We start from the raw sequence: 15,560 nt of genomic DNA on the forward strand, positions 1-15,560 counted from the left end.
CATAAAATTAATTTTAGTTAAATTTATTATTGTTGAGATGATACAATCTAGCAAGGGTGGTTAGTTGCCTATATCACAAGATCACACAAGAGTTTAAACCACAGGAAAATCACTGGGTTTATAAAGACCCTTTTCCATTAATACCTACTGATCAACTCGGCATGGTTCACCACTACACCTCTACGCATATTGTTGCATATTAATTACGACAGTCATGCAGGTTAGGTTGTACTGGATTGTAATGGAAAACCATTCGATACATTTCGAGTTGTGGCGATCTGTGGCGAGTCGATGCAAGTAGGTACTAATGGAAAAAGGGCTTAAGAGGCAGAAAAATGTACACACACCACATGTATGTATGTATGAAGCCTTGTAATCATAGTTTTCCTACTTTCCTTTAAGCCCTGTTGCCTCACAGCAAGAAAGTCCTGAGTTCAAATCCTCCATCTGTGTGGACTTTGGATGTTCTCCCCATGTTCTCCCCATGTTTATGTGGGTTCGTCCTCCCACAGAACAAAGACATGGGGTTAAATTCATTGGTGATTCTAAATTACCCATATGTGAGTGCAAGAGGCCATACGGTGTTACTTGTGACAGACTTGTCCAGGGTGTATCCCGCCTCTCGCCCTCTGACAGCTGGGATAGGCTCCAGCCCACCTACTATTATACTACCAGTTATAAAACCATATGAATTTTATAAATCCATTAAATTGGAGGGAAAAAGATGTCCATGACAAGTTTTATGTTGACCAGACATTTTGTTGAACACTCCAAAAAATAATTCTTTAAATGAACCTAAAATAATCATGGAACAGATTTACACTTTAATAAATGGCTTTCTATTCTGGACTTGACTGCAGCAAATAAGTTTATTCAACATTAATCGATTAAGTTGGTCCAACTCAAGTACATTAAGTTGGAATAACAGCATTGCATGATGGTAAAATAAAGCAATTTAATCATGTGGAAATCCTTTTCCATGATTTTTTTTTATGTTCATTCAAGTAATTATTTGAATGAACACCAAAGCCCAAACACCACAGCCCTTGGCTTTGAGTGTAAGCCAAGGGTTGTGGTGGACAGGGAAGTGGTTTGACAAAGAAGAGAAGCTCTGAATGTAGGGCATAAAGCATGACAGAATCACCTAGAGAAAGGTTTTGACCTTGATATCACTACTGCAGGTACCCACACACTTAGTTGTACAAAAACGTGATCATTTAATGGACAAAAACCAGTGCAAGCAGTGCACTATATTATTTACTGTGACGCTGCTGCCACCTGGTGTCCAAAATATGCCTCTGCAGCTCATCTTGGAAAACTCAGCCATAACAGCTGTACAAATGTAATAAATAAATAAATAAATAAATAAATAAAGGGAAAGGCAAAATTAAATTAAACCAAAACAGGATAACTGTACAGTAAGCTGAAAAATATATGTCTAACATAAATGCGCAAAGCAATCATTTCACCATCATAAGATCACCCTACCTAATGCATAAATTCAGGTCAAGTGGCTTTATTGTCATTTCAACCATGTACAGTGGTACAGTACACAGTGAAGCAAGACAACGTTCCTTCAAGACCACGATGAAACCTATAATATATAACAGACAATTAACACAGGACTACATAAAGTGCAAAAACAGTGCAACACCAGACAGAACGATACAGACACAAGACACAATTCTTGACCTATGAAGTCTTATGTCTTGAATGACAAAATGTCAAAACAAAAATGACTGAGCAGAAGATTGCAGGGAAAAATCATTTCGCTTTTACAATTTCAGTCCAAAATCTTAGCTTAGAGAACAACTTCATATTTATCTGATTTGACTGTATAAAAATCTAGGCAATACCAATGCATCTTACTAAGTCCTGAAACACCGGTGCTATCGCTTTAACGGGACGAGCGCTGACGCTGGGTCGGGGACACGGGGCTGGGAGAGCGGGTTGCTGCAGCTACACTCCCGACCGAGACCAGAACAGCACGGACCGGCCTGAAGACTAGCACGCTGTTATCCCTGAAAACCTCCCTTTTCAGGGTTTAATTCCACGATGCGAGACTATTCGGCCACCCCCAGTAATGGAGGGGCCTGCATGCCGTGCTGCCAAGTTTGCGTCTTCTTCTTTACCGCATTTCTCCTGGTTGCAGAGAGGACGGCGCGTGAGTCCTACCTGGGACACATACACCTACATCCATACATGCAAAACATATGCACACACACATAACTGAGCATTATGCCTCAGTCGCTGTTTTGGCCGATTGTGATCACCTACCTGTGCGAAACGCTGCCTTTTTTTTTTTTTTTTTTACTTTATTGTGTGTGCGTGCGCGTTTGTGCGTGCTTTTCTGGCCACGGCGTGTGGATGTGCAGTGTGAGGACTACAGTGGATGCAGAGGGATGTCTGGATGAGACAGGGGGGGTTAGGGTGACATCTTGTTCTACGTTAAAATACAAAGTTGTGCATTTGTTTTTACTTCGGCGTCTCCGTTGTGCTGTCATGAATAATAGAGCCTCAGCAGAAGTCCGCAGTCACAGCGTCTCTTTCCTATTTTTGTACCCCGCTCGTTATGAAATCCTGTATGCGGCAGGACTGCTGACTCATGTCAGACTTTTCCTATAATTTGAACTGTGCCGTTTCGGGGTCTGGGTGATGTTTTCTGCATAAAAACAAAGGGGAGCCATGTTGTCATATTTCAGCGCTCTTTTTTGGAGGTACATGAATGGACGGAGGGGATGGGCGTACCCCAGGACGGGGCCTAGTCTGTCCGGACAGCCCGCCTGTTTCGGAGCTGAAACGATTCAGATTACATGTATGCAGGGATGGAGGGAGGCAGAGCTGCAGAGCCTCAGAGAGTGTGATGTGGAGAGGCATCAGCCGGCCTGTTGTCAATGAAACTTGGGTGGGATGAAGTGCACAACAGAGGTCAATGAGAAAGTGTTGAGACACACTGCAGACTGAAATGTGCATGTTTTGGCAATGATCCACTGATCACATGCTTTAGGTTACTCCTGACATAAACAATCCTATAGAAGAGAGTGCAACGTTTGCATTAACACATGCACACAATATATCTAAAATCAGAGTCAGTGTAATGCCAAGAGATCAGCTGTTCTTAGAATGGGTGTATGTGGGTGTATGCACTGCAGTAATGTTGTAGTTTATGAGGTTGGTATAATCACTCTGCCCTTCTATTCAAGACTAGGGTGGTACAGCAAGCAACAAAGCTGCCCCCAAAATATGAATCCCAGCAAAGAACACAAGACAAAAAAAACAACACTGAACCATTATTCTGTGTGGCAAAGATTAAAATTTATTAACCAAGTACTAATAAAGAGGATCCAGCAATGTTACAGATGCAAGAAGAAAGAAAATGCCATGTAAAAAATAAAAATAAGAATTTTCTTTGTATTAGAAGTTCAGTTATCTGCACAAAACATTTAAGAAAGTAATTAAAATAAATGGGAGAGAATCATTACAGAGCTTCCTTAGCTTTATTTAAAAAAAAAAAAACACTTGCAAAAACTGGAAACAGTTTCAAAAACTGAGCTTCACAGAGCCGCAACAGGTTACCTGCAGGACACATAACTGTAGTAAAGCAGAACAAACAGAAAGCTCAGCGGCCCAATGAGGAGGAACACTTGATCTCAGGATTTAGATGCATCTCCACTGCTGAGCAGATGGTGTTCAGGTGTCTGAGATCAGACAGTCAGTGAATGCAACAATCATGCTAATCATATAATTGCATGTGCTGGTGAGGCTCATCCAAATAACATCTGGTTTAGGCAGTATCGCTCACTCATGTGAAAGTAAAGATATGAGATTTGAAAGGACAAGGACATGGAGAATTTTACTTAATTAAATGTTTCTTACATGTACTTATTACGCAGGAGAGCAGAACCATGTTACTGTGCACATTGTTTTGTTTCGATGACCATTTGAATTTGACAAAATTGATCTTATTTTAACAACTTTCTGTACTGTTTGATTTGTGAGTTGTTATATTTTATAAAAAAAAGGTCAAGCGTGTTGTGTGCAAAGTCATAATCAGCTGAGTGCATGTTCATGTCAGAAAAGAATTTAGGTAGAAATGGATCAGTATACTGACCAGTGATGATTGATTGGCTGATATTGATATAATGGTCAACTGGAATTCTTTTACCAGTATTTATCTGTTCTTTCACATTAATTTTGCTCTGGCCAAATATTCAAAGAAAGGAGAAGAAGAGATGAATGCTGTGAAAACAAAATAAGCAAAAAGGGAAAAATATTGGTATTTTTATTTTGCTGTTAGGTTTGTGGGATAAATTATTATTTTTAATATCTATATTGTCCCAGAGTTTCACAGTTACACAGTTCATTGTTAAACCTAAGAGCACTTTATATCATGTTATGTATGCCACTGTGAGATGTAGCCTATTGTACAAAACAGTGTATTTAAGTAACACTCTTAAATATACTTCGCTCACTACTTAAATAAATGCCTGCATGTGTATTTCAGGATGTATGGCAGTTTTTGTTTTTGTCTGAGTGTTTGCAGCCTGTAAGCGTGAGATGCTATAGGTAACATCTTTCCCTTTCTCCTCAGTGATCTACTGCTTCGTGTACTATCTGTGGATCGGTCACAACTACAACTATGGCTATCTTGCTGGCTTCACTGCCCTGTTCCTGCTGCCTGGTGACAACATCTACAACAAACAGATCAATAAATAACTCTAGAAAAACAAATTGTTATTCATTTTTATAATTCTTTATGATCAGGTTGGGGTCCCCAGTGGCTGAGTTACCTTTGGTACCTGTCAGACGGACGAATTCGCAGGAAGTCTCTCACCTGGACACACATACTGCATCTGGGACTTTTCAAAAGGTAATAATTAATTAATTTAATCAGTCAGTGTCCAATAATCAGGTTTAGGTTCCAGATTTGTACGATCATAAATGAGAAAGGTCTCTCTCTCTCTTTGTATAACTCTTAATTTATTTTCATCTTTGGTTTTCACAGGCTGTGGGAGTGCATGCGCCTGCCAGATGAGGATATGTACAGTGAGATCATGCAGCAGGCTGATGCATCTGCCATACGTCTGTTCGAAGCCTTGGTCGTCACCCTCCCCGAGACGCTGCTCCACGCTTATGTGCTAATTTGTACTGATATAGGAGTCAAATCTCCAGGTAGTCAAAAACCAGAAAGCATGTGTTCAAGTTTGATAATAAGATCAGAAAAAGGACATGTAATTAAACTTTGACTCTTTATTGTCATTGCAAAGTCATAATTTCTACAATAGTACATAGGAGTAGGAGTACTGTCTCAGATTGGCGGTAAAAGAAAAGCAAGTAGTAATCACAATAAATAACATATTTACAGAATAGAATGTGTAATATGTGCAGAATAAAATGCACAAAATATGGAGAGATAAAAATATATAATGAAAAAATAAAAGGAGGTAATCAGTTGTTGTAAATTTGGAGTCTGGATAGTATTTGTTGGTGGTGATGTTACTGGTAGCCAGTAACATCACCACTTACTGTCAGAGTGTACCTATGCCTATCTTACAGCAGTGGATAGGTTCATAATGCCTCTCTTATGGCCTTTGGCTATGTAATCAAGATTAAATAAAAATTTAATGTGAAAGTGCTGCAACAGGACTAACAACCTTCAGCTATAAAAATCTCAGTGTTGGATAATTGTTGTAGTCTTTTCTAGTTTAGTCTGCCTGTTCATTTTTTTGTATTATTTCCAGATGGAACATTGAGCTATTAGTGAAATAAATCCATTGTGTGTTATCTACTCACTGCTAAGCAACGGATAAACAAATTTACTCTCAGATAGTTTTGAGAAGATGGTAGGGACTTAAATTAAGATGAATAAGAGAGACCTTAGCTGGCTGTAAGGTCTCTCTTATTCAGAGAGTTTTGAGATTAATGTAGTTTTTTTTTAAATAAAAATATTCAAATTGTTAGCTTTGAGATTAAAGAAAGGTGTGCAACAGGGCTCTTTTCTAGGACCACTTTTATTCTCAAGTTAAGTGATCTAAGGTTAAATTTAGAAAATGTACAGTTTAAGTGTTGCTTCACGGTGTAGTCATTTACACTTCGGCCTATCACATCAGAAAATATCCCCAGTTCCTGAACTGGAGGAGACAGATTCCTTAGGGGTTAGATCACAAAGGGCATGTGCTCTAAAAGTCATCTACTATGATCTACTATGGCTTGTGTAAAACGGAAAAGCTGAAAAAAATCTTTAAATAAACAGTGTCATTTCATATTTGACAGTACCCTCAGCTGACCAGGTAGTTCATAACATACTTGTTTTGTGATTTATTTAAAATAATAATGTTAAAGTAAATGTTGACAGAGAACTAATTCAGAATATACCCTTTTAACTGGTATTGCTGCTGTAAACCTGATTAATTCCAGCATTATGCCTGTGACAGTTTTGTATCTTGAAGTCTTGTATGATTCAGTATTTCAGTGTACTCATATTTCTTGTCCTTGTTCTCTTTCTCTCTCTCTCTCTGTCTCACTCTGACACACACTGTTTCTCTCTCTCGCCAGCCTCAGTGTGTTTTGCAGTGTGTTTGGTTTCTCTTGGCTGGGCCTTAGTGCTCTATGCCAGAGCCTGTTCACTCATCAGACCAGGACATTTGCAAATGACACCAGCTGCCATGCTCTGTCGACTGCTGTGGAGGGTGGGCATGTTTAACAGCTTTCCCAACAAGCAGTGTTTACAACATAGTATCTAACAGTATCAGTAATGCTACTGCGTCTGTGTTTGGCATGTCATAAGCATGTGTTTTGTTGTTTTGCTTGTGTTTTTGGTACACGTATGGTTTCTCTTTCTGCAGGTCAGTATGTTGGGATCCAGGTTTGCCATTCTCATGCTCTTCACACGTATCTTCAAACAGTGGATCCTCGGGGTCATCGGTGAGTCTTCACAGCCAGTTGTGGGCAGCTAGGGATAGCCTCTGTCTTTGACATCACACAGAACGAACAGTAGAAAAACTGTTTGAAACTTTGACCCTGTTTAATATGAGCATCCATCACTGTAACAGTGTACAAAAAAAAGAAAAAGCATAATAGGACTGTGTCTGTTTCAGGTGTCCACTGGCTGGGAGCAACTTTTTGGATGGTGTCCCAGCAGACGGATATCATAAGGTCAACAAGCCGATGGAGGCTCTTCAATCTTGTTCTGGGAGCTATTCACATCTTCCTCTTCCTCAACGTGAAGTACGGTCAATCTAGATACCGCATGGCTGGGTTTTATCTGGTATGTGTGTTTGTGTTCACTTCAAGCTTGTCTGTTCATGATATTGTGGGTTTAATATGCCAGGGGCTCTGACAAAACAGAGACACTGTAACAAAGCTGTAAGTTTAGTACATCATCAGAAACCTGAAAGCATACATAATATTTGAAAATGACTTTGAAAATGATTGCATTTCAGCTGTGCAGAGCTTTGCTTTTTACTTTAGCGTTTAGGTGGAATACATGAAATGCTGAAAATTTCACATTAGTACTTTTTTCACAGACGGCTTTTTACCGTGCTAACAAAGATAGTTACTCGCATTATTGAGATCATAGAGTGTTTTTCAAATGTTTAATCTTTAATATTATTTGAGGGGAAAAACATCCAGCAGATGCCATGCATTAGCTATAAACGATTCAAATGTCAAATCAGTGTAATCTTGATTTGGGATTGGATGTCTGTTTATTCTTCCTCAGGTTATGTTCTTAGAGAACGCTTTTCTTCTTCTGGCATCCTCCTGGATGTTTGCCATGGTTTCCTGGGATACCGTGGGAATCCCAGCTGCAGTGTTCTGCAGCTTCCTCATTGGTGAGACGCAGAACATGTGCAAATTCAAGTTATAAAAAGGGAACACAACAACTTTTTCAAGGCCTCAATGTTCCTCTTCCTGACACTTGTTTTTTTTTGTCTTTAGGAGTGATAGCATTGGTGCTGTACTATCGTTTCCTCCATCCAAAGTCTTTTGAGATATTCCAGAGTATTCGTCACAGGGGAATAGCCGGGGCCTGCATGGAGCGTGGCTCTACACTCTCATTAGAGGAGAAAGTCACGCCCACTTTTCATCGACATGCAACACTGTCTGGTCTGTTGCTATCTATCTATCTATCTATCTATCTATCTATCTATCTATCTATCTATCTATCTATCTATCTATCTATCTATCTATCTATCTATCTGAAGAATGACTGTGCATCTTCTGTTAAGGAGGTGGGACTCTCATGGACCTTCCTATCCAATGGGAGGGCTGGAAGCATCACCACTGGCTGCTGATTCGCTTAGCTCTGAAGACAGGGGATGTTTCAAGGATCTGGTCTGCATATGGTGAGGGGGGACTGGCTGGACTGATGGGTCTGTCTGAAGAAGTTCACTCTCCTGATGACCTACGTGTCCATCGGGTTAGTTGTCTTTTTGAGTTTTACATCTTAGTAACTGGACTTCTTAAAACTTACTGTTTTGTTTTGCTTTGTTTTAAGGTGTGACTTTGATCAGTATGATAAAATTTTGTTTTTCCAAACCTGGCCCCAATGCTAAGAAAATGTGATTATATAAAAAGGAGTTTATTTTCATACTTTTGATGTGATTTGTCAGATTCCACCAATTCAGCCACAGCTTTCTCACCACGCACAACCAGCTTCTCAACCTGCTGCTGCTGCTGCTGCTCAACCTCCTCCTCCACCAGCTCCTTCACAGGTTTCACAGGCAAGAGTTTTGTTTAACATCTTATGTAGACCACCATAAAGGGGGACTGTGTCTATTCTAAACTAAGAATACAGTACATTGTTTATTTAAGCCATTTATGAGCTGAAACCTGGTGGGTTAGTTCAGTAGGACAATAGGCATTTAGTGTGGTCATGAGAATAAATATCAGTAGTATCAGTAGACATCAGGATAACTACTAAAAGGCTTGTTTTTCTGTAAAGGATACATTATGTTTGCTTGTTGTAGTCTGAAGCTCACGTGTCTGTAATGTATCCAGGTGAGAGAGGTGGTCCAGCCACCAAAGCCAGCTCACTGCACTATAGTGGCCCGACCAGTGAGAAAAGCTCCTCCCACAACTATTCAGGATATGAGAAGGTTTCCAGAGATCATCCCAGTCCAGGAGGTCATCTTTGAAGAAACTGCAGAAGAAGACTCCAGCGTGGCACTATCAGAGGGAAAAGGTTAAATTACTTTATATTATACACAGTTTTCTATGGATTGTCTTCAAACATCAAAACAATAAACACTTTCTTCGGGGACATGGGAACCTAGGTTAGCTAAGCATTTGACTTGACCTTCATTGTTAGTGCCCAAGGTCGGAGTTGACCTTGAAAAAAAGTACAAAAAGCCATATCAAGTAATATTTCATATGAAAAAGCATGGACAGAGCTTTACAACAAACTTTCTTTTTTCTTTTGCCCTACGACACAAAAGTGATAATTATGCCATAAATGACTGTATTTTAAAATTTTAAGTAACAGCTTATAGAAGTTAAAGATTTCAGCCAATTCTGCTCCAATCATGTGGGTAAAGATGATAAAATGCACCATTTTAGTATGTAATGCATCAAGGTCAAAGGTCAGACATCAGCTTGTTAATCTAAAAGCAGGCTAACGTCAGCATGTTGCAATACAGACAGACTGACGTCAGCATGTTGTAACAAAAACATAATAAAACATCGATGTTTTAGTGTAGTCTCTGCGCGTTGGGGAATTTTGTTCTAGAGTGCTTCTGTTTTCTTTTGTCAGAGGGTTAGATCAACTCTAATGACAAATATCGATCTCTTTAGCAGCTCAATGCTCTGCTGTGTTCACTGGCAAGCGGAGTTATTATAGTTTTTTTTTATTTTTGTTTTTATTTCAGTTTAGTTTGTGTTAGTTTCCACAGTGGGTTTTCTCATTTCTGTTTAGTTTTTATTCTTTGAAAGTTTCACCAAACTGACCTGACAAAGACTAAAATTAAGAACACCTCCTCAATGTTTTCTTTTTATTTTAGCTTTCTAAGATCCCAAATGCACATATTTTTTTAGTTTTTAGTTTAGTTTAGTTTTACGTAACTATAAGAATCTTGCCAGAAAGTTAGTAACAGTGTCTGTCTGCTGTTTGGAGCTGAGCAGAAAGTGTGCAGTAGTGTGTAAAGCAGGAGAGCAGTGCAGCACTCTCTTTCTTTGTAGAGTCAGATTTCTCTACACTATGTCTATACCCTGAACATACCAGAGTTACGTTGTTCATTCTTAGCTAAAAGAAAAATTAGGATATTACAGGCATTATAAGCTATGACCTTTAGTACAGTGCATTTATTATTTATCACAGAGACAGCAAATATATAGACTGCACTATGTTTCTTACCTCTAGCACTGACTCCCCTGCAGTATACGTGTGTATTGTTTTAAACTGACTTTTCTTTCCAATGTTTTATTTTTTTAAGGTGATGAGGATTTCCAAAGCGCTGCTTATGGCTCACCGTCGCTCTCGTCTCCTCAACAACCAGGAAGCCTCCGCCACATCGACAGCAAAGAGGCGACTCTGACTGAGGCCTCTTCGGTGGGTTCTTTAGACATCAAGACTCCCGGCTGGTCACCTGAGCGGCGTTCCCCCCTCCTGATTAGTTCCCCAGATAAAAAATCAGGGGTCCCTGGAGAGTCAAGCACTACATTGTATTTTAGTGCAGATGCGCAGTCTCCCTCCAGTGGGAGCTATCTTGGCTGGGGCTCAGAGCTGTCACCCATTTCCACCTACCGAAGTCCCTACCGGATCAGGGAGGCCCGATTTGTCACATCCACACCCAGATTGGAGCCCCGTGTAGAACAAGAAAGCCTGGGCCCCACCCCTGTCATCGTCATCCCTGCCACTCCTGGTACAACACCGGGTGCTACCCCAGGTGGGACCCCTAGTGCTTCAACTCCTGTAAGTTCAACTCCTGCAGCATCAACTCCTGTAGGTTCAACTCCTGTAGGTTCAACTCCTGTAGGTTCAACTCCTGGCGCTTCGACTCCTGCCGCTTCAACTCCCAGTGCTTCAACTCCTGGCGCAATTACACCTGGTACACCCATTGTTCCTCTCACTCCAGTTATCTCCCACGCTCGCAAACAGATGGTCCAGTTTGTGGACAGCAGAGAGAGGGCAGTGTAAGTAGGATGGGGGTACAAGGAAAAGAAAAGCCTGGGTGGAGGATGGTGTATTTTCCAGTTTTGCTGTTCTCAGCATTAGAATCTTTTAAGTTAACTTATAACTGTCATAGAAAGAGATTGGTATAATATTGCTCATGTTTTCCCCTTGTGTGCAGCTAGACAGGAAATAATTGCTGAAAGTGTGTCACATTGACCAAAATATCAATCAAAAGAGACAAATCTTCAGTTTTAATAGCAGGACTTTGAAGGATTTGTATTAAAGTATATTCCTATGCAAGCCATGAGAGAAATTTGAGGAAACATCTGAAGCTAATATATGTGAGAGGGTGAGTTGAAATTTTGTAGATTACAGAAGTTAAAATCTGGACTACTTACCAAAATAAAACAATAATCCTTCAAACTACATTTTTAACTATTACTCTATAAAAATAAAAAACCTACACCTAAGTGTCATCTGAGGTAACCTTGGATAGGATGTAAGAGAAATCAAAATGACTATAAAGTAGCTATGGCTTGTAATTAAAATTTAAAGCATGAGCAGTTATTGAGCTGTTGGATCCTTTATACCAAAAGAAACAATACAAAATCACCAGTTTACAATAACTCAACATGCTGTCTGCCAGGCTGCTGTGCAGAATTTCTTATAACATGACACACCAATGCAAAAATCTTAATGTAAATCAACTCAGCTTCAGGCAAACATTTACGTTTCTTGACATTTCTTTTCTGTCTTTCCTTTTTTTAATCACAAGGCGATTGATGTTGGATGTCTCATCCACTTTTTAAGAAACTACTTATACTTGCAGTGAATTACATATTAGTATTTACCTACATCACATACACACTGAAACAGGCCAATTCAGGAAGGGAGAGTAATTAGATAGAATATTGAATGAGTAAAATAGTGATCATGAAGGGTTTATGTTTCATTTATTAGATGCATTAAATTTTTTATATAACTTGCTTTTAGGTTTTACTAATCAAATATCTTTGTGCACTGATTATAACAACACTTTTTGAGCTCTGAACTTTTGCAGACGAAAGAAGGGAAGTGCGATAAAATATGTGTGACGCAGGATAAGGAACTAGAGGGAACTTTACCATTTCTGTGCACTGTTAAGATCAATGATAGGGGCGTAAGAAGATATATTTTCTGTGTGGGAGTTAAACTTGCACAGTTCGAGCTAACACTTCAGATTAATACAAGTACTTTCAAGTTTTACATTTTAATTTCAAATCTTAAATCTCGCTTCACTGCCTACTTATTAACTGGTGTAATATCAAAATGTACTGTGTGCTGTCCTGTGGACTGTATTCAAAATGCAAGACAGATTATGCGCTTCTAAAAAAGGGTACACAGTCCTTGTTAGCAAAGACCCGCTTTGTTATGAAATTATACACAGCACTGAAACTAATTTTTCATACTTGTCCTACCTGAATAGCTGCACCTCTACTTGTGCTACAAAGGATTAACTATATCTAGTAATCTGTGTCACTCCTCAGTCTGTCCATCAGTTAAACCACCTACCTCAATACAGTTGAACTTCCGTGTTGCAATTTTATCTTAAAACATTAAATAATGTAGCTAACAGAAGAAGATGTGGTACAGTCAAAAGTAATTCAAAATTATGCGCTGCTATTAGTCTGAAGTGGTCAGTACCTGTATTAACGTCATGAAACCTGTGTGCGAAGTTAAACTGTAATCGCAGAATAATGTATTTGACAATGTCAGTCTTCCATGTGACTTTATCTATTTATTTATTTTTTTTACTGTGCTGGATTACTTTTATTGCTTTGTGTCAAAACAAAACAATAACTGTGCAGTAGTAACTATGAGGTCTGTTTCTTTAATGTGCAGGAAGGAGAGGAAACACAAGCAGGACTTTAGGATACTGAGAAACTGAGTTCATGGAGCAAAGTAGTGATTTTAAAACTAGAAACTTGATTTTGGTAGAAACTGCTTTTTCAAACTGGTGTCCATTTACTGCAGCTTTCTGATAGTTAAGTCACTGCATGATGCTCATTCATACAGGCAGACTGAGAGTTATATCTACTCCCATAGAGAAAGAAGCACTCACATTACCTACACGTTACTTAATGTAACTGCACATTACCGTTTTTTTTAACACATGCTAGAATGTATGTGTATGCAACAGCAATAAGCTAGCTAATGTATTTAGTGCACTTATGAAAAAATATCCACACTCATGCTTTAAATGCGTCATCGCTTTGCCTTGTATGAAGACAGCTTTAGCTGCCACGCTTGCCTCATGTATGCATATCGCTTTGAAATAGAAATAACATGCTTTGCTTTGTGTACGCGATGTATACGATAATATCTACTTGTGTTTGTAATTTGATTCATTTTGTACTTTTAAAAGGTTCTTTTATATTTGATCACATTTACTGTTCATGAAATGATCTGGACAAGGTTTTGTGTTAAAGTTTGAGGATGTTTAGAGAGCAGATAGTTATCACTGACAGACTCGAGTTAGTTTGCTGATTCATTATAACCGCATCACCTTGTCACTGGACGACCTCCTTTCATTAGTACAAATCACCTCATCTCTGAGAGGATTTCCACAAAAGAGCTGTGGATGGTAGTCGTGACTCATTAAGTGTGCTGTTGATATGACAAAAATAAAGCCATTTGCCATGATCAAAGTCCAGTGTGCTGGGTTTTATTGCTTACCAGTGATTAATTTATCATCACTATGATTCTGAGAAATAGACACATATCAGTGGAAGTGCAGCAGCACGAGCTTTATCCTAGCACATCTCTGGAAACTTTCTCAAAGGTCATCAAATGTAAAGATCAAAACATCTCATACACTCATCAAAGCATTATAAATAACGTGCAAAAGGCTATAGCTTGTTCAAACCTTTAATTTCATGTGTCAAAATCAAGTTTTGGTGCCAAAATATAAATCACTGCTGCAAAATGAAACATTTCTTTGACACTGTGTAAACAAAGATGCTCAAGATGTTTAAATAATTCATCAGAATGCCAGCAGACTCAAGAAGTGCAACCCCCGAGTGCGTATTTTCTCTGAGACTGCATGTCTACTGTATCAGACTGTTATTTATCTCAGCCTAACCCACTGCTGTTGAGCTTTACGGTGAATGCTTTTGAAAAGTAAAAGGTTTTATTCTCTACTTTTTAAAGAAATAGAGCGCTTACATTTTTTCATAATGGAAGGGCCCACGGTGTGTAGTCCAGTTATAAAACAGATTGCTGGCCAGCCTGTTTCTGTTATCTCTCTGGACACTGACCAAGTCCTCACACAGTTTTGTCCCTTGTAGCCTAGCATGCACGCTATTGCTCAATAAAATGGATGTTTGAGTCGCTCCTCAATGCACCCAAATTGTTGTAACCCTGTTGTAACACAAGAAGGATAACTATGCTTTACAATACTCATAGTCCTGACATACACCCCTTCAATGAGCAGATTTTTCCTTTTTTTAACTACATGAATTATTCTACATGTGCAGACTTATAAAATAAAGCAATGCTGGCACATTTTGGAGTGGTCTCTATTTTGCACTCAAAGACATTTGTAAATAATATTTGTTCAAATTGTGGCCAATTTCACTTAGTCATTTTCTAAACTTTCCTTTTTAAACTTCAAATTGTTGTAAAATATTTTACATAAAGTTCTAAAAACTTCGGCTGTCACTCAAGAATTTAGCCAAAGGAGCTGAGAAGTGAGATCTATGTCAACAAACAGTTCCATAATAGACGGTTTCATCATAATATCATAAAAATATGATTGCTCTGAATTATTAATGCACAAAAACATAATTATTTTCAAAACTAGATAGTCCTTTGACAAACTGTAACATGACCCCAGACTGTTGCTACCGTATGTGTTCCTTAATACAGTCTAATATTCCTATGTGAAACTGAGTCACCTGCTCTGGTGAAAGCACTTTTTTGTTAGAATTAGGATGTGCTCTTATGCCACTTACTTGGTAAAACAATGATTACATTTGATGTGGTGTGCTTGCGTTATTTTTCCCAACTCATCACTTTCAAAGTCAGATGACAGTCTCATAAAAGGAAGAGAAAGCAGCTGGACAATCATCTTGTTCTCTGTGGTCAGTGATCAAAAGCACAATAGATCATGAGTGGCCAAAAAATAAAATTAAAAAATGCCTAATCAGGGTCAAATCACAGGATACTACTCAAATGAATAAAACTAGATGTAAAAATCACATGAAAACCAATGTTGGCTCAAAAACACATACACATGCAGTACAGAGATAATATAGAAAAAAAAAAAGATAATTTACACAGTCTGTGTATTTATTGCAGACTTTCTTAAAGAGATAAATAACAAAGGGTTATTTGAGCTTGAAAAAATCTCACTGGTCCCAGTTAACTGTGTTTTGACCAAATGTAATCATCTTTTCCTGATACCAGCACA

At 38.7% G+C, this 15,560-nt stretch overlaps 1 protein-coding gene across 2 annotated transcripts; it reads left to right on the top strand.

Moving 5' to 3' along the window:
- Positions 1–1,894: 1,894 nt before the first annotated feature.
- On the top strand, positions 1,895–13,797 carry xkr5b (XK related 5b). 2 transcript variants are annotated; one of them, XM_084931297.1, is made up of 13 exons: positions 1,895–2,164; positions 4,592–4,681; positions 4,765–4,870; positions 5,006–5,172; positions 6,556–6,689; positions 6,846–6,924; positions 7,098–7,267; positions 7,721–7,832; positions 7,939–8,106; positions 8,229–8,419; positions 8,613–8,723; positions 9,001–9,184; positions 10,431–13,797. In XM_084931297.1, the coding sequence occupies exons 1-13, from the start codon at positions 2,056–2,058 to the stop codon at positions 11,132–11,134; spliced, it is 2,325 nt and encodes a 774-aa protein (XP_084787423.1). In that variant the 5' UTR covers positions 1,895–2,055; the 3' UTR covers positions 11,135–13,797. The 2 variants fall into 2 exon arrangements, with proteins under 2 accessions (XP_084787423.1, XP_084787432.1); XM_084931306.1 differs by having other exon boundaries at positions 8,232–8,419.
- Positions 13,798–15,560: the final 1,763 nt, after the last annotated feature.

Source organism: Perissodus microlepis, chromosome 1, assembly GCF_051167445.1.
Source record: "Perissodus microlepis isolate ML-2025 ecotype Zambia chromosome 1, ASM5116744v1, whole genome shotgun sequence".
NCBI lineage: Eukaryota > Metazoa > Chordata > Actinopteri > Cichliformes > Cichlidae > Perissodus > Perissodus microlepis.

What these genes read in the sequence shown, in the direction of transcription:
- xkr5b (XM_084931297.1), top strand. Translation starts at nt 2,056, where the DNA reads ATGCGAGACTATTCGGCCACCCCCAGTAATGGAGGGGCCTGCATGCCG. An exon ending in TGCCCTGTTCCTGCTGCCTG is followed by an intron (nt 4,682 to 4,764) that starts GTGACAACATCT and finishes CTTTATGATCAG; the next exon opens with GTTGGGGTCCCCAGTGGCTG. An exon ending in GCATGGCTGGGTTTTATCTG is followed by an intron (nt 7,268 to 7,720) that starts GTATGTGTGTTT and finishes ATTCTTCCTCAG; the next exon opens with GTTATGTTCTTAGAGAACGC.